Source organism: Myodes glareolus, chromosome 2 (assembly GCF_982192425.1).
Source record: "Myodes glareolus chromosome 2, mMyoGla1.1, whole genome shotgun sequence".
Lineage (NCBI taxonomy): Eukaryota > Metazoa > Chordata > Mammalia > Rodentia > Cricetidae > Myodes > Myodes glareolus.
In genome coordinates this window covers 35,724,924-35,743,750 of record NC_142027.1, presented here as the reverse complement: position 1 = coordinate 35,743,750, position 18,827 = coordinate 35,724,924, and the positions used below count along the sequence as shown (strand labels likewise).

The 18,827-nt window shown below is 38.2% G+C and overlaps 1 protein-coding gene across 4 annotated transcripts in view; it reads right to left on the bottom strand.

The window, feature by feature from the left end:
* The window catches only part of Znf654 (zinc finger protein 654), a 64,516-nt gene that overhangs the window by 14,193 nt on the left and 31,496 nt on the right, over positions 1-18,827 (bottom strand). For 2 of the 4 annotated variants that reach the window (XM_048422314.3, XM_085685667.2), the window contains exon 3: positions 16,123-16,204. In XM_048422314.3, coding sequence (XP_048278271.3) covers positions 16,123-16,204 — 82 coding nt within the window. Of the gene's footprint in view, positions 1-4,285; positions 4,455-16,122; positions 16,205-18,827 lie in introns of those variants that run through there. The other 2 variants (XM_085685668.2, XM_048422315.3) reach the window with 2 other exon arrangements.

Sequence of the window (18,827 nt, the reverse complement as noted above, 5' to 3'; positions counted from 1 at the left end):
AAATATGAGTAAATTTAGTTTTAAAAACTAAGCTGAGCTTCAGCCTTTAAGAAGAAAAAGATGACAATGCAGCCAGCAGTCTATGAATACAGTTGACTACGATCTGCACAGCACCTAAGCACAGCTGCAGGGAGCTCTTCCTGTACTTACGACTACCTCAGGCACATACTTAGCAGTAAATGAATATTGCTTCAGTATTTTTTAAAAGGTGTTAAAATTTATTAACAGATTCATGGTGGCAGATACTTTATTTGTACTAAACTACCATGTTTTAACATTATTTGAACGTTACATTTTAAGCTAAACGTTATTAAAAGCTAAAAATACTGTTTTCACTTTCTGGAAAGGAAAAAGGAGGTTTTATTTATTTTATTAAAGAACAAGATGGGAAAAATTGAAAAACAAAAGTTTCAAATGGGTAACCCTATTCTCTGGGTTGGGTTCAGGCTGCTGGGCTCAATCTGTCCCCCCCACTTCAGGCTTTCAGGTAGTAGGAACTAGAGGAGAGGACCAAAATATAGAACTCAAAGATTTTAAGTTTTGGTTTGTTTGGTATTTTTTATAACAAAAAAATGTATATCATTAAGTAGGTCGAAAGATAATTAAGTTCAGACATTAGGAAATAAGTTAACTCCTAAATGTTATTTAAGGGTGTTCCCAAATTAATACAAGTAAAAAGGAAAATACTAGAGTCAGCAAATTAATGAACCTCACTGTGCTCTATCAATTCATCTGTCTACTAAAAAAACCAAAACCAAAAAAAAAACAAAAACAAAAAACACCCATTTCATAAGATTGTTGTGAGGATTAAATAATACTATACAATATTGAATGGTTTGGGGGATATTATCTCACACACAGTAAGTACTCACTATAGCTTTCATTTCTTACAGCATTTAATCATTTTGAAAAAAAGTGTGTACATGTGTAAAATATATTTTAGGATACCTACTTGCCTGAGCATTAAAAACACTGCATTTTCTCATCCGCATGTTAAAACATTTATTATTAAGAGCTATGTCAGGGGAGGTGGAGTTTGTGTAATGGCAGATGAATGAATTACCAGCTTTGATGTCAACTATGCTGAGGTATTTAGAACTGGACTGAAGTCTGTTAGTGTATATGTCAGTTTCCTAAGAAACAAGTGAAGGTTTAGTTTAAACCCTACCAAAAAAAAAAAAAAAATTCCAAAGCCTCCTATTTAGACCACTGAAAGTTCTTCAGAAAAAGCTGTAACAATCTTTATATATCTTACAGCTATCACCCCCCAAAAAATTTAGGAGTGAGACAGGTAGCTATAGTTCTGTGGTGTGTGTGTGTGTGTGTGTGTGTGTGTGTGTGTGTGTGTGTCTGTAAGGGATGAGGAAACTTTGTTTCCAAGACTTCTCTCAAACTCCTATGCCAAACAAAGCTATCTCAGCTTCCGTTCTGACTAGAATCACAATACTTTTGTAAACAGATCCAAAGAGTTTTATAGACACATGCAGACTTTAAAATGGCAACCAGTTTAGGATGGAAAAAAAATCATACTTCAGAACATTAATCCCATTTTACAATCGATTCTGAAGGAAAAGTGCATCTGTAAGACACCTTTTTAAACTACCCATTCTCATGTAATGTGTGATCTCTCAGTGTTATTCTCCTGGTACGTTTGTGTGTATGTGATTCTTTGGTCAGTGTGCTACACTCTGGAGAGCATTCCTATGGTCAATAAACAAAGATGAAACATTACAGTGTAGTCTACTTTTTAAAAGACAGAATGAAAGAGAACAAATAAATATGACAATAGTTCCCTTCTTTAAGTACTACTAACGGCGTTTTGCATGATATTCAATCCAACCTATTCAGAGTTGCTAAGAAAGCACGTATAGCACCATAGAATTGCTTTCTCCCCTAAAGCAGGTATATTTTTATATATACCTCATTTCTGAAATAACACATAGGTGTACATTAACACCCTCCTCTCCCATAACTATTTACTATTGATACTTAATGCAGCAGGTTTATTATAATTCCTTTAGATATTTTCTTTCAATCTTGTGCCTTTGCCAGGTAAAGGAAGAAAATACAACTCTTCATTTTTCTTTGAGAATCGATTGTAAAATGGGATTAATGTTGTTCTGAAGTAAGATTTTTATTTTCCATCCAAAAGTCCACATGTGTGTAGAAAACTGTATTTCAGTGTCTGGGTCTGTTTACAAACTGGTTTGACCCCTTCATCAGCTTATAATTAAAAAATGTAAGGCCCACCTGCATCCTCTTCTCCATTCCTTGTCTGCAATAAATTCCAAGCTCACCTTGTATTTTCCTGTACCTTTTTCTCATGTCATTACTCAACAAATTCTACAATGCTATCTAAAACTAACCTATTAAGTCAAATATTTCCACTTTTAAGAAGTCTTTATTATCTACTATCCATACTTTATTACTATTTATTATTATTATCTATTAAATACTATTTATTTATCTATTAATTACTATTACTATTAATTACTATTATTTATCTATTAAATACTATTTATTATTATTTATCTACTATCCATACTTTATTATCTACTTCAATCCATAATGATGTAAGTATTGTCTTTTCAGTATTAAAAATCTATTCTAATCCACTTTTAATTATCATATTAAGAAGAGGGTCTTGAGTGTTAATATCTTACTTTTTAAAGGTAATTAGGAGTTTATTCAGGTCTGGGGCAATGACTCATTGGGTTACAGCACTTGCTATGTAAATAAGAGAACCTGGGTTTGAATACCAAGCACTGCCATAAAAAAACCTGGCATGACTGTAACCACATTGTTGAACGCAGAGATGGGCAGCTTCAAGAAACTCACTGACTAGGCATCTGAGCTGACATGGTCAACTGAGATTAAATCAAAGACCTTGTCTCAAACAATAAGATGGAGAGTAATAAAGGATACCTAATATCCTCTCTGTCCTTTGCATATGACCACATGAGTGTGAGCACCAATGCACTCATTTGTGCATATACCACACAACATGCTTGCACAAACACACACAAACTTTTTGTTTTTAAAGCTTTTTGGGCCAGGTGGTGATGGCACATGCCTTTAATCCCAGCACTCAGGAGACAGAGACAGGTGGATCTCTGTGAGTTCAAGACCAGCCTGGTCTACAGAGTAAGTTCCAGGACAGTCAGGACTGTTACACAGAGAGACCCTGTCTTGAAGAACCAAAACCTTTTTCATCAGGAAATGTATGCCAAATAAGTTGCTTGGTTTTTTGTTTGTTTGGTTTTTTTTTATTTTTGATGTTTTACCTGCATGTACATTTATATACTGTGTGTACAGTGCCTATGGAAGTCAGTAAATGATATCAGATTCCCTGGAACTGGAATCACAGATGGTTGTGAGCTGTCATGTAGGTACTAGGAATCAAACCTTGGTCTTCTGAAAGGGCAAGTGCTCTTAACAGCTGAGTCATCTCTCCAAACCCAGATGTAGTAGGGAGGCTGCTTGTTTGTTCCCAACTGCTCGGCCCCAAAATAATAATCACACAGAAACTATTAATTAAATCACTGCTTGGTCCATTGGTTCTAGCTTCTTATTGGCTAACTCTTACATCTTAATTTAACCCATTTCTAGTAATCTGTGTATGGCCATGTGGCTGTGGCTTACCGGCTAAAGTTCCAGCATCTGTCTCTGGAAGAGCAACTCTCTCTCCACCTTCTTTCTCCCAGCATTTAGTCCAGTTTTCCCCACCTTCCTAAGTTCTCCCCTATCAACAGGCCAAGGCAGTTTCTTTATTAACCAATAAAAGCAACACATAGACAGAAGGACCTCCTACACCATTTTCCCTTTTCTGTTTAAATAAAAGAGGAAGGTTTTAACTTTAACATAGTAATATTACATATAACAAAACAGGTATCAAGCAAGAATTATAGTTACAATATTTATATCTACTTTATCTTTTATCATAACTGAGGAAAACTATAACTATAAATTCTTCAACTCCATCAAAGACTCCAGAAGGATGCAATATTACCTAAGTTAACAGGAAGTGCATTGTAAGCAACCTCCAAAACTCTAGAAATGACAGAGACATCTCGCTACCTGGACAATCACCCAAAGTTCTTCTGTACTACTGGGGCATCCATCTTCAGACTACAGGCCCATAGTATCCAGCAGACTTTTCCACGAAGCAGGAAGTTTCAAAGGCAGTTCCGCCTATACTGGCAGTTTGTCCGTCACATTTTTCTGTGTCCTGCAGAATGCCTAGCAGACTCTTTCATGAAGCAGGAACCCCAAAGGATCGTCTCACCTTTAGGCAAGTTCAGCAGTCATTTTTCTGTGGGTCCTGCATGTCCAGTCAAGCAGTCCAGGCAAGAGCAGTTTCTTGCCCAAATGGCTAACCAACTCCATAAGGAGGCTCTTCAATGCCCATCATCCTCTTGAAGTAGTTTGGTGCTGCCAGGAGCAGATGTGTCTCACTGTCATGAAAAGTCTTAAGTTCTTAAACATTTTAAATGCCATATTCTGAAGGTCTCTGAAAGATTTGAAGAATACCTATCTAACTGAAACATATCTTTATATGTCTAGAAAATCTAACTAACATGATTACAAGCTTGACTATTATAGATGATTATCTATTATCCTATATTTCTTAATTATAATTACATTTACAAATGAACTGTACAAACAAAATACCTTAGTCAAGAGCAGACATATACATATAACAAAATTGACCTAAAACTTGTATTAATAAACCAAGATCCATACCAATACAAAGTATCCATCTCTATAGCATATTCTTCTTTAAATGTAAAGAAACATTTACAACAATCTTTGGGAATATGGGCATAGTTCTGTCCAAACTTCTTCCTGCTGTTTGGAGTCACTGTTAATCAGGTCTTTCATGTTGTATCCTGTGTGCCAGGTTCATCTCAGTCAGCAGTTGGGCAAAGTAATTTTGGGGGTTGTTCACGGCGACCTTTCAAGGAATTTTGGTCTATCAAACCATATTATTCTGGAAGCAATCCACAGGTTCTCATCCTCTGTGGAAACAAAAGAACCTCTTTTCCAAAGCAATATATCCTTAGACTCAAATTTTAAAGTCAAGACACCTTTATGTTGGTTTAGCTTAGCAGCCTGTACAATAAAATGTCTCTCTGTACTTAGCTCCTTCACAGTCAAAAAATTTAAAGAAAACACAATAGTATACATAACCCAGACTCTCTGTGTATATTCCATCTTTACATGGCTCATTCTTTTTTTTAACTCCTTTTAATCTATGACTATCTGTACTCTGTCTCTTTAAAGACTTTACCTTTTCTTTTTAAAACATTAACTTCCTTTTATGACTCTCTATATTCTTTTTCTTCTCTCTCCTGAGCCTATGTACACTTATCCAACACTGTGACTCGTTTAGAGTTCTTTTATGTCTGAATCTGTCCTATTGTGAATCTGTAATTCTTTACTGTCCAGAAGCACTTCTTAAAACGTAAAGCTGCGGCATTACTGTGGTATATACGGTACTTCCTGCTTGCTCCACACAGTCCAGCATGGCAGAGCTGTTTGTGCCTCTGAGCTGTGTGCACTGCCCCACTTCCAGGCACACAGCCAGTCCATGCTGCCATTAAGCAAGGTGCAGCAGTCTGCTCACAAACCCCACTCAAATGCTCTGTAGCTGGACCTGCCTGAGTTAGGGTTTGCTCTGGCAGCACAGCCCAGAAAGACAGCATTTCAAAACAGCACAGCTTTTTCCTGCTACACTGAATCAGGAAAGACTGTCTTAAAGGAGCTGTGGCAAGCCACCAGCTGAAAAAAAATGTGGGTAAACTTTTTTTGTGTGTTTCTAGAGTTCTTTTCCAAGTCCTCTCAGGTTTTTCATGGATTTAGCCCATCATTGTTGGTGCCAGTTTGTTGAAGAAGGTTGCTTGGGCGCCAATTTGTAGTAGGGAGGCCACTTCTTCGTTCCTGACAGCTCAGCCCCGAAATAATCACACAGAAACTGTATTAATTAAATCACTGCTTGGCCCATTGGTTCTAGCTTCTTTATTAGCTAACTCCTACATCTTAATTTAACCCATTTCTAGTAATCTGTGTATGGCCACATGGCTGTGGCTTACTGGTCCAGTGTCTGTCCCCGGCAGGGCTACATGGAATCTCTCTCTTCACCTTTCTTCTCCCAGCATTCAGTCCAGTTTTCCCCACCTACCTAAGTTCTTCCCTATTGATGTGGGAGTCCCTTCTGTGTGTTGCTTATATTGGTTAATGAATAAGAAACTGCCTCGGCCTGAAAGGGCAGAACATAGGTAAGCAGAGAAGACAAAACTGAATTCTGGGAAGAAGAAAGCAGAGTGGGAGAGAGGTATCATGGATCTGCTGGAGACAGACACTGGGAATTTTACCTGGGAAGTCATGGCCATGTGACGATACACAGATTAATAGAAATGAGTTAAATTAATGTAAGAGTTAGCCAATAAGAAACTAGAGGTAATGGACCAAGCAGTGATTTAATTAATACAGTTTCTGTGTGGTTATTTTGGGGTTAAGCTAGCCAGGTAGCTGGGCAGCTGAGATGAAAAAGCAGGCCTCTCCTTGCAACATCCTATGAATAGGCCAAGGAAGTTTTTTTATTCATTAACCAATAAAAGCAACACATAGACAGAAGGACTTCCCACAACACCCAGAGATACATTCTTTTTTTTGTTGTTATTTTCAGTTTTTCGAGATAGGGTTTCACAGTTTAGCTCTGGCTGTACTGAAACTCACTTTGTAGACCAGACTGGCCTTGAACTCACAGAGATCTACCTGCCTCTGCTTCCTGAGTGCTGGGATTAAAGCGTGCATTACCACCGCCCAGCAAGATGTACATTCCAAATGTTAACATTTTGATCGAAATAGAGTTTTATGGGCATTTGTCTTATTTATAATAATACCATGTATCAAATTCTTTGTATTACCATATTAAATAGAAGAAAAAATATAAATGGTCTTCAGTATGGTTATTTACAAAAAAACACATATCAGTAAACTCAAGACTTGGTATGTTTGTCCAGCATGCTCAAGGCCTTGGGTTTAATCCTTAGCACCACATAAAACTGGTGCCTACAACAGAAGCACTGGGAATGCAACAGGAGGATCTGAAGTTCACCGTCATCTCGGTCTACTTAAAGAGGTAGAGGCTAGGCTGGCATACTAAAACCATTTTCAAAAACAAAACAATCAAACAATTAAAATCTTTACAGTACTTTGGAATAAAAGTTTTTAAAAGATCATTTATTTACCACTGATTTTATTTTTATAATTTCATTTGCTATTATGTGGCAAAAATGTAAAATTTATGGTTGTTACATATTTTTAAAATAAATTAATTTGTTCCTCTTCTCCATGAGTTTGAAAATAATTAAATTATTATGCTTTCTCATATAAAGAAATGTTCATAATAATTAAAACATTATCATTTTAGAAAAAGTATTTTTAATGGAAAAATGATTATTAGTTTATATGTATTTTCATCCTATGGTGCTTGTTATTATTAGTGACATGCTACCTTATAAAATTTTAAGGCAGAATTTATGGTTGAAAAGCCTTTAACTTGGAGCATTTTAATGAGTTTTGACCCATTTGTTAGGCCCTGAGCATATCTCCTACAGAAAACATAGGTAGTGGAATAGTTCAGATATAACAGAAACTAGGGCTGGGAAAATGGCTTGATCCATTGAAATGCTTACTATGCACAAGGAACTGAGTTGGGATCTCTATTGAAGCCAGATGTTTGGTTACATTCCCTGACCTACACCCTGTTCTTCCAGCCTTACACAACACAGTCCCATGGTAATGACAGCAGAGTCAGGGCCCAGAGACAGATATGCTGAGACAAAGAAGCCAAAAGAGATAAAGAGAGCACCTGAAGAGTCAGTCATTATGAGACAAGAGAATCCCTAAAGCTTAGTAATCAGCCAACCTAGTCAATTAATACCTAGTCAAATTAATGAGTGTCGGACTTAGAGATACTACTTCAAGGAATTAGAGGAAAACATGAGGGAACTGGATGGTTAAGATAGGGTAAGGACAGAGAGAGAGACAGCAAGGAACAAGATATCTTGATTGAGGGAGTCATTATGAGGTTAGCAAGAAACTGAACGAGCATGTGATCAAACCAGACTCTCTGAATGTGGCTGACAATGAGGGCAGACTGAGAAGCCAATGATAATGGCACTGGGTTTTGATTCTACTGCATGTACTGGCTTTTTAGAAGCCTAGTCTGTTTGGATCCATACCTTCCTAGGCCTGGATGGAGGAGGAAGGGCCTTGGACTTCCAACAGGGCAGGGCACCCTGATTTCTCTTAGGACTGAAGAGGGTTGGGGAGAGAGGGGCGTGAGAGGGAAATGAGAGGATGGAAGGAGGTGGAAATTTTTAATAAAAAAATTAATTTTACTTAGATGTTACAATGTTTAATAGAGCATTTCTAGAGTGAAAGTAACATCTTCCTTCATTCTGTTCTTCACTCAATCTTAACTGCTCACAGAAAAGAAAGGACACTGTGCAGTTGCTTCAATCTTAGATTCTGCAGAACACTGATTCTTCCATTTCTCCATCCCAGTGCATTCAATAATATAACCCAAGCTTTTACCTCTACACTATTGGATGTGTTTTACTTTTCCAGACTCATTTGACATTACAGAATATACACATTCACTATAAACAAGTGTTTAAATTTTATAGGACTTATATCTGCTAATTCTATGTTATAGCATGTAATGAGTCTATCTGCAAATTATTTGTCTTGGTCATTATGCACAAATGACATGTAGTTAGTTTTCCAAGTATTTGGCTTATATACTTTTGTTGCCCTTTCTCAAGAATCTTCACCTCCTTATGTTCTTCAGGGTTGTCTCTTCTATGCAGTTCACATACTTTAAAAACAACCTCGGCAAAAATATAATCAGGTGAGACTCTATATCATCTTACATTGAAGTAAAGAAAAATTACTGGGATTCAAAGCTAAGGCTGAAATTCTTATGTGCTCTATTTGGCTATAAAAAATGAAGGTTCCTACAAAAACAGCAGACCTTTCAGGTATCTCTAGTGATGCAGTAGTAGCACTTTTATCTTGGGGTAACCAAAACCCACCTAATTGGGTTTAAGGCCCACTCAACAGAAAGGACATCCTATAAATGTCCTGTAACTAGAGAGATCACAGATCCTAGAGAGGCATGTACTAGTGCCACCTTCCTAAACCAATATAATTTCTAACTGTCGTATAAACATTTATGCTCCTGCACATAAATGAATTAGTTCTCACCCTATCAAAAAAGCATCTTTTTGCAGTAGAGACTATTACAGAAACCCACAACTAGTTAAAAGACAAAAACAAGTGACTGCAGGATGCCCAAACTCACTTGGGACATCTATAACTTATCTCCTACACCTAAGGCTTGGAGACCACTGCAGAAAAAGGAGGTGGAAAGCCTATAAGAGCCCTAGGACCAGGAGGTCTGCTGTGAGATACTTTCACTTAGACATGTCAGGGAAGCTGTTCCCATGATATCTCAACAATGATGATTGAATAAACAAGATGTGCATAATGACACCACCAAGTGGTTAGTCCCAAACACATGTACATTTGAGCAACACTAAACAAACTGTGTAGGTCTGTTTGTTTCTGGAATGTACATAACAATAACAAAGAAGAGGTCATGAATTTGGAAGGGAATTGGGGTTACTTAGTATGACTTAGACGAGATATGGAAATGATATATGTATCATTTTTGAAACTCATGAAATTCTCAAAAAATTAAAACTTAAAAAATAAAGATCCTCCTTAAAATTATGCAGGAAATTATGTGCAGAGCTTAAAATTTCTATTTCATAAACTCTGATTTTAGATGATCAGAAATTCATGGAAGAACTGAATAAACTTAAGAATTTGGTTTGAGTCTAAACAACTGCTGGGGAGAGGAGACATCAGTAGAACTGCCTGTACATTGCACAGTGAACTCTAGTGAAGTGAACTCTAGTGCCCCCCAAATAACAACTACAAAAAAAAAAAAACAGCTATGCCTGAGTGAAGTAACTTCTTTGGTCTGTAGTCTATACCCTATCTTGGTGCATTGATATTTGCTCATCATGTAACAGGGGAGGATAAAGTTTACTCAAGTCCAGATATAGGGATTAGTATCATCAACATAACCTAGGAGCTTGTTAGAAAGCAGACCATCAGGTCCCACTTTACACAACGGAAATATAATCTGAATTTTAACAAGCTCCCCGGATACTTTAACATATATTAAAATGCTAGCAGCATTGAGTTTGTCCCAGTTAATGAGAATGAGAAAGAATACAACCTTAAGCCTTTCATATGACTCTACAGATGATGGACAGAGGTAAGATGCTCAGAGACATATTTTTACTGATAGTATATTAAAAGCAGTTCAAAAGTCTATATTAGATTATAACTGTAATATATCAATAATCACTCAAAACCTTGGAAACTTTCCAAGCTTTGCGAATGCAAACTTTTAGGGAAATGTACAGGATAAGACTGCATGTTGACCTTTGCTAGATCCTAAAGGTAAGAAGCTTTGAAAATAACCAACAGCAGTAACTCTCAGATCAAAAAATAGGAACAGATTTCCCAGGTAAAGCAAAAATGGAAGCCAAAAGTTTTAAAGCTTCTATGAGTTAAAAAGCTCAAGTAAACTGTGCAGTGACCCATACCTGTAATCCCAATATTTGGGAGACTGGGGCAAGGGGGTTATCCCAAAGTCAAGGTCAGCTTGGACTACATAGTAAATTCTAAGCTACCCAGTCCTACACACGGCAAAACTACACAAAGAAGGCTCAGACTAGAAAGAAGCTGGTGCGGGAGAATTATCTGTATTCTGTCAATCATATTTTAATAAAACGCTGATTGGCCAGACAGGCAGTATAGGCAGAAAAGCCAGACAGGAAGTAGAGGTGGAGCAAAGAGACTGGGAGTATTCTAGGAAGCTCCCTCCGCATTCCTGTGCAGACCACCGAAGAGGCAGCATGTAACTTGCCCTGCTGAGAAAGGTACGGAGCCATGTGCTAACATAGATAAGGATAATGGGGTAATAAATGTTATAAGAGCTAATAAGTAGCCTGACCTAATGGGCCAATCAGTTTATAATCTTATGGAGTCCTGTGTGTGATTTTCTTTGGGCTTGCCAGCTGTGGGGTACTGGGCGGGACAGAAATCCCAACAAGCCAGCCCTCATGTTACAAGAAGCCATAATCACAGAAGTACAAGGAAAGAGTTTTAAGTTGTGGAGGTTAAGAGGATGGGCTTTGTAATTCAGCCAAAATTAGAGATATTGAAGAGATTATAGAAGATCACACCAACACCCACACCCCCCCAACTCCCCCCTCACACAACCCTTACATAAAAAGGCATAAAGCCAAACTTTCCATTAAGGGTTTTTTTTTGTGTGTGTGGGGGGGGTAGGAGTGAATTGTGGAGGATTTTCAATCTGAAAAGCCATTGACAATGACACTGGGACTTGTTTCCTCTGCATATACTGGATTTTTGGGATCCAGTCTGTTTGGATATTCACCTTCCTGTGCCTGGAGGGAGGGGGGAGGAAATTGAACTTCCCACAGGGCAGGAAACCCTGACTGCTCTTAGGGATGGAGAGGGAGGAGGAGAGGGAGTGGGGGGAGTGGGCGGGTGTTGGGAGGAGGGGCGGAAATGGAAACTTTTATAATTTAATAAACTTTGAAAAAAAAATGATTATGTTCTGCTCACAAGAGAATAAAATACAGGATATGCTTTTTCACAGATATGTTTATATATATTTTAAGTAGAAAATAACCTTAGCTGGAACTGGAAAACTATGCATGCAGACAAAAATATCCATATACATAAAAAAATTTTATGCATGTATATGTCTGTATATAAAAAAGAAATAAAAACTTTTCAATGTCTCCAGACACTTAGATGGTTCCCAGTATCAATGCACAGCATGACGTATTTGCTGAGCCCCTCATTTAACACTGAAATGTCCTTCTCCAAAATCATTGTGCAGATATTTTCTAGTTCCTATCTGGCTTAACTGTAGTGTATCTGCTGCTTTCCAAAATACTCACACTTTGAAAGTTTTGATTTATTGTCTTTCTGCCACAATTACAGGAGTTCACTGTTCTGCTTAATGTTGCTTTTTTATGGAGCTTAGTGTCGAGAACAGTGTATAGACTCAATAAATAAACATCTGCCGAGCAAAGACGTGTAAAGTACATTACCAAGAACAAGTGTCAAACACAAAGTGAAATGGAAAAATTAATAAATATTAAAAGCTTAAATATATAATCTAAGTAGATTATGATTATCATGAAAACAGTTTCACTTTGATTTTTGTTATTTTCTATTTGTGTATTTCTGAGACAGGGTTTCACTATGTAGCTTTGGCTGACCTGGAAATGACTATGAAGACAAAGCTGCTCTTGAACTCACAGAGATCTGCCTGCTTCTGCCTACCAAGGACTGATATTACGAAAACAAGTATTTTGATCTATTTTGTTGAATTAAGAATAGATACAGTAAGATGCCAAATATATTTTTTCATATATACATCAAATTCCTGATTGGCCATAAGCCTTTAACACCATAGTAATATTATATATGATGGGTTCCAGCCCCTGGAGGTACTTCAATTATGCTGTGTTTTATTCCAACCCCAGAGAAGTGCTGATAAGATAATAGTGAAAACACATGGATGCACAGAGTACTATGTGTTTGTGGTGTGGTTTGAAAAAACAATGACACCCAAAGGGAGTGATACTCTCAGGAGGGGAAGGGGGGCTTGTTGGAGTAGCTGTGGTCTTGTTAGAAGAGGTGTGTCACTGCTGTGCAGGCAGGCTTTGAGGTCTCATATATGCTCAAGATACTGCCCAGTATCTCGATCTATTTTCTGTTCCTTGCATATCAACATGTAGCAGCTCCTTCTCTAGCACCTTGTCTGCCTGCATGTCCCTATGCTCCTCACCATGATGATAATGAAATAAACCTCTAAAACTGTAAGCCCCACACCTCAATTAAGTGTTTTCCTTTATAAGAGTTGCTGTGGTCATGTCTCTTTACAGTAATAGAAACACTAACTTTTAGGCAGATATTTAATCTGTCTTAACCAAGTTAACTAAGTTGGTACCAGGAGTGCAGTATTAATATGCTAGGCATGACTATGCTTTTGTTTGAAGGAATGTGGACCTTGGTACTGCAAATAAGAAAAGCAGTTCAACACTTTAAATGCTACTTAATGGGACATACTAATAGGAGTATGGTAAACAGTGTTGCTAGTTATTTGAACTGTGGGGGCTAGCTCAAGAGGTTTTTAGGGGAGAAAAAATTTAGTATGTTGCCTACAAATTGTTCTTGTGATATTTTTGGTGAAGAAACTGGCTGCCTTTGCCATTGTTCAGAGTCTGCCTTAGGTTAAGTGAAGTTTTGAGTTAATTCTGTTGGCAGAGGAAATTTCAAACAGCCTAGTATAAACTCTGCCATGTGGATTATTAGTGTTAACTCTATGAAAGATATATAATAAAAAGAAAAAGTTGACCAGAGTAGATTACAAAATATAAAATTTAAAGAGAAAAGGAGCACCTGGAAGTAGAATGGAGCTAAATTCTGTTTTCAGGGAGATTAACAGAATAAGAAATGGAATAGAGGAAGTGATGATCTGCTCAGAGAAAGATTACAACCACTTAAATTTCCAATTTGTGAAAAGGAATTAAAGAAAAGCTTAGATTAGGCTGTGGTGATGAACAACCTTTAATCTCAGTACTGGGAAGGTAGAAAGTGGTAGATCTCTGAGCTAACTTGGTCTACAGAGCAAGCTCCAGAACAGTTAAGCTTAGGCAGTGAAGGAAACCATCAAAAACAGAAAGCTGGTAAAGATGTAATTTGAAAGATCTCTGAGTTCAAGGTCAGCCTGGTCTACAAAACAAGTTTCAGGATAGCCAATTTTAAGTAGTGAAGGGAACTATCAGAAGCAGAAAGCTAGAGAAGATGTTCCAGCCCCAGAAAGCAGAATTTGGCAGCTTCAGCCAAGTGGTTGTGGCTTCAAAGCTAGAAGAAAGGTATTATGAAACCTGTTTCTGTGATTAACGAATGCTGCTGAGGCTAGGCATATGCCACGGGTATCCCTGCGTGAAGGCTTAAAGAGGCCATTGCATGAAGTTGTGAAGGGCAAGACTGGATTGCCTTGGAGATCCAAAGATGGAGATTCCAAAGCTGTGGGATACCTGCCAAGAAGAGCTGCTAATAGGGAGTGGAATCAGCCCAAGAGAAAGAAGTGTGTTGCAGTCCACAAAGCTGAAAATAATTGGAAATCTGAAGAGTATTTTGACATCACACATGGACATGCAAGTTTTGGAGTTTGCCCACAGCTGGTTTTCTGTCCTACATTGGTCCAGAAATTCCTCACTATGCTCCCTTCCCTATGTTTGGGAATGGTAATGCATGTCTTGAGCCATTATATGTTGGAAATACATGATCTGCTGTTTGATTTTAATTTTACAGGTGATTACAGTTAAAAGACTATATGAATCTCAGAAGAAACTTTGAACTTTAGACTTTTAAGTAAGTTTGGGATTGTTATAAACTATGAAGAATTTTGAAGTTCGACTGAATGATATGGCTACAAGCCTTTGGGGACCAAGGAGTAGAATGTGTTGATTTGAAAGAAAAAAATCCCCAAAGGAAGTGGTACTATTAGGAGGTGTGGCCAAAGTGTGTCACTGTGGAGGCAGGGTTTGTGAGTCTCATATATTTTTAAGATATTGCCCAGTATCTCAGTTTAGTTCCTGTTGCTTGCATATCAACATGTAGCAGTACCTCTCGAGCTCCATGTCTGCCTGCACACCACCATGCTCCCCGCAATGATGATAATGGACTAAAGCTCTGAAACTGTAAGCCCCCGCCTGAATTATAGGTTTTACTTTATGCTGGGTGGCGGTGGCACACGCCTTTAATGCCAGCACTCGAGAGGCAGAGGCAGGCAGATTTCTGAATTCGAGGCCAGAGCTAGTTCCAGGATAGGCTCCAAAGCTACAGAGAAACCCTGTCTTGAAAAACAAAACAAAACAAAAAAAGGTTTTCCTTTATAAGTTTCCATGGGTCATGATCTCTTCACAGCAACAGAAACCTTAACTGAGACTGCTGTTTCCTAAATACATGGCTAAAAGAACCAAAATATTTTAGGTGTATAGAAATGGTCTTGAAATAGTTTGTCAGTTTATGTTTGTGCACTGTGTGTAGAGGCCAGAGAATGATGGTAGATGTCTTCCTCAATTGCTCTCCACCTTATTCTGAGAGAGTCAACTGAACCTGGAGCTTCTGAGTTCAACTAGACTGAATAGCCAGTGAGCTACTAGTACCTGCACTGTGATTGCAGAAATTTACAGCTATTTCATGCACTTTTTCAACAATATTCTGTGTACATGGGTGGACACCGGCATGCCAAACCACATGAGACATTAAGAGAGCAAACCCTTGGGAGTCTGTTCTCCTTCCACCACATGAGATCCAGGAATTGAACTCAAGTCATTCAGTTTGGCAGCAATCACCTTTACTCATAAGTCATCTATCCAGTCCCTAACTTTTTTTATGGGTGTTGGAAGCCAAACTCCTGACATTTTTGAGGGCAAGCATTTTACCAAATGAGCCATCTCACTTCATTGGTCATTCTTGTCTAGATTTGTTTCTTTCCTTCTTATACATTAGATGCCAAAAAACAACCTGCAGAGGTTACTATGTGATAAAATATCAGCTAGGCAAAGGAAAACAACATAGGGCAAGTAGTTTACATCTGGCATCAGCAAGACTGCTTCTTCATCAGGGAAAAGTTCTAGACAGGGGGAAATATCACTATATTCCCAAATGTGCTTAGTTTCTTTAAGCATGGTAACCACTTTGGCCTACTAAATGTAGAATTAATGACCTGGATATAAGCTACCTGGGAATACAGTTAAAATTGATTTCATGATTTTTCTTCACTTGCCAGTAGAAACAAATCTTTAAAACTGTCACTGTAGTGACTATAAACTTTTAAACAAAAATTTAATATAAAAAGTATTTTTAGGGAATAAAACTGATGTATGTGTATATAAAATGTAAAAGAGTAAACTGTCTTACCTGGAATGAGCCAAGAATATCCTTTAAGGGTTCTTCATAAAACTCATCTCTTCCAAAGAACAGGAGCAACTCAAAGAAACTCCTGGAAAAAAAAATGTAATTTTCATTGCTTTGTGGGTTTGTTCTAGTTTAAAAGACTACCAAGTCGTAACATCTATCGAGTAGCAAATAATTTACTTATAAATACTTAGTTTTAAAAAACGTATTAAAGGGCTTTTGTTAGCATACACAATGCTCCTACTTCAATCCGCAGGATAGCATATAAAGAAGTGTATTGGTACACGTCTTTAGTATCAGCACTTGGCAAATGAAAACAACATCAGAAGTTCAAAGTCATCCTCAGTCACACACTGTTGGGAGCCACCTGGAGGCACAGGTTGGTCCTGCAGTTTGGAGGTATACCTGGCTTAGCCATGTGGGGCTGAGCACCCTTGCCTGCACCCTTGCCTGCACATGCTCAGAACAGCAGAATGGCATTAACCAATCAGGACAGCGTTCAAGCCTCTCCACCGTTTAAAAGCAGCTGCCTCGGGGCCCAACGCTCTCTCTCTAAGCTTTCTCTTGTCCCTGCTCTATCTTCCCTTCCCCCAATTTTCCTCAATCAAAGGGCTCCGAATAAAGATGTGACCAGGGAAGGAATTCTCGTTTTGGTGGCGTTCATTCCTGCTGGTCAGGATGCGCCCCCCGCAACACACCAAGTTTGAAATCATCCGAGAATACATAAAATACTGTTACAAAATAAAAAATTTAAAAAACCTCTACCAAGCACAAAACTAACAATGAACAAAAAGCAAGAAGACATAAAACATTAAGTCAGAATAGGTTTGGCACTATGTGATAATATGTAGAAGAAAAAGTTGAATGTGGAATTGCTTACTACCTGAGGTTTTAGACATCTACTGGGAATCCTAGAATGTACCCTTCAAACATCAAGGAAGAACTACTGTGCATTGCCTTTGTACATACACCAATATATAATATAATGGTATATTATTTGTGTTTTAATAAATAAAGCTTGCCTTAGGATCAGAGTGCTAAGCAGCCATACTAGTCAGCCGTACACACCAAGGAGTAGTGGTACATACCTTTAATCCCAAGACTCGAGAAGACAGAGATAGATGGATCTCTGCGAATTCAAGGCCACCCTGGGGTATGCAAGATTGAATCTTTCTAAAAGAGAAATACAGCTTATGCAAAGGTGATCCCAGCACTTGGAATCACATGCCATTATTCCCAGCACTAGGGAGGTGGAGACAGAAGGGATATGGCTGGGAAGAGAGAGGAATATAAAGGGGGAAGAGACAGGAACTCAGTGTAGTGTGGAGTTTGAGAATTCATGGAGACAGGATCTCTCTCACCCCTTCTGTCTGAAGATTTGATAGAGGTAAAAGGTCTCTCTAGTGGCTGGCTGCTTTGCTTTTATGATCTTCAGGTTGAATCCAAGTATCTATCTCTGAGTTTTTAAGGTCTCTCTAGTGGCTGGCTGCTTTGCTTTTCTGATCTTCAAGTTAGACCCCAGTATCTATCTCTGGGTTTTTATTATTCATGCTACAATACAATATTTATATTTTCGTAGATTGCCTAGGGAGACCAGAAACTAATAAAAGCAGTTATCTCTCTTGAAGGCAGAAGGCAAAAATGAACCAGAAAAGGAAAGGGTACTATTGGGAAAAAGAAGGGTGAACAAGTATATTGGTAGTATGAATATAGTCAAAGCTTATTATAATTGTGTATAAAAATCTCATAATAAAACCCATTATTTTGTATAATGAATATACCCTAATAATGAAAAAATAGGAGAGAAAATAAGACAATAATGAAGTTGCTACATCATTTGGTTCTTCTTTTCACAAAGACTTGTTTGTAATGTGATTAAGACAGCATTATGTGTATCAGGACTGAGCCAGCGACCTAGGCTAGAGCAGACCTGAGGCAGCAAACTCCACAGAAGCAGGACTGAGTCAGTGACCTAGGCCAGCGCAGGCCTGAGCAGTGAACTCCACTTGAGGAGGAGCAGATCCAGAACAGGGACATTTGCAGAAACAGGACTGGACCAGCACGGAGGCTGGAACATACCTGAGTTGGTGAGCTCTATGGGATAAGGACTGAACCAGCAACCTAGACTGCAGAGGGCCTGAGGCAGCAAGCTCCACAGGAGCAGGTACAGGCGCGCAACTGATAAGTACTACACAGCAGAAAAGATAATGACATCTTGAACTTTTCAGGAAAATGGATGGAGCTAGAAAACATTATTTTGAGTGATGTAGCTCAGACACAGAAAGACAATTATCACATGTACTCACTCATAGGTGGCTTTTAAACATAAAGCAAAGAAAGCCAGTCTACAAACCACAATCTCAGAGATCTTAGACAACAATGGACACTAAGAGAGACTTACATAGATATAATCTACATGGGAAGTAGAAAGTAGAAAAAGACAAGATCTTCTGAGCAAACTGGGAGCATGGGGACCTTGGGGGGAGGATTGAAGAGGGTAGGGGAGATGCAGGGAGGGGAGCAGAGAAAAATGCAGAGCTCAGTAAATATTAATAAAATAAAATAAAAAAAATAGAAACTAAAGTCACCACAATAGAGACTATAGTATTACTTATGTCTGGAAGCATTCTTGTCTTATCTTGCATTGGGCATTTACTGTGGAGCATTTGACTTACACCAGTTAGACATAGGAATGTGGGGGTGGATGG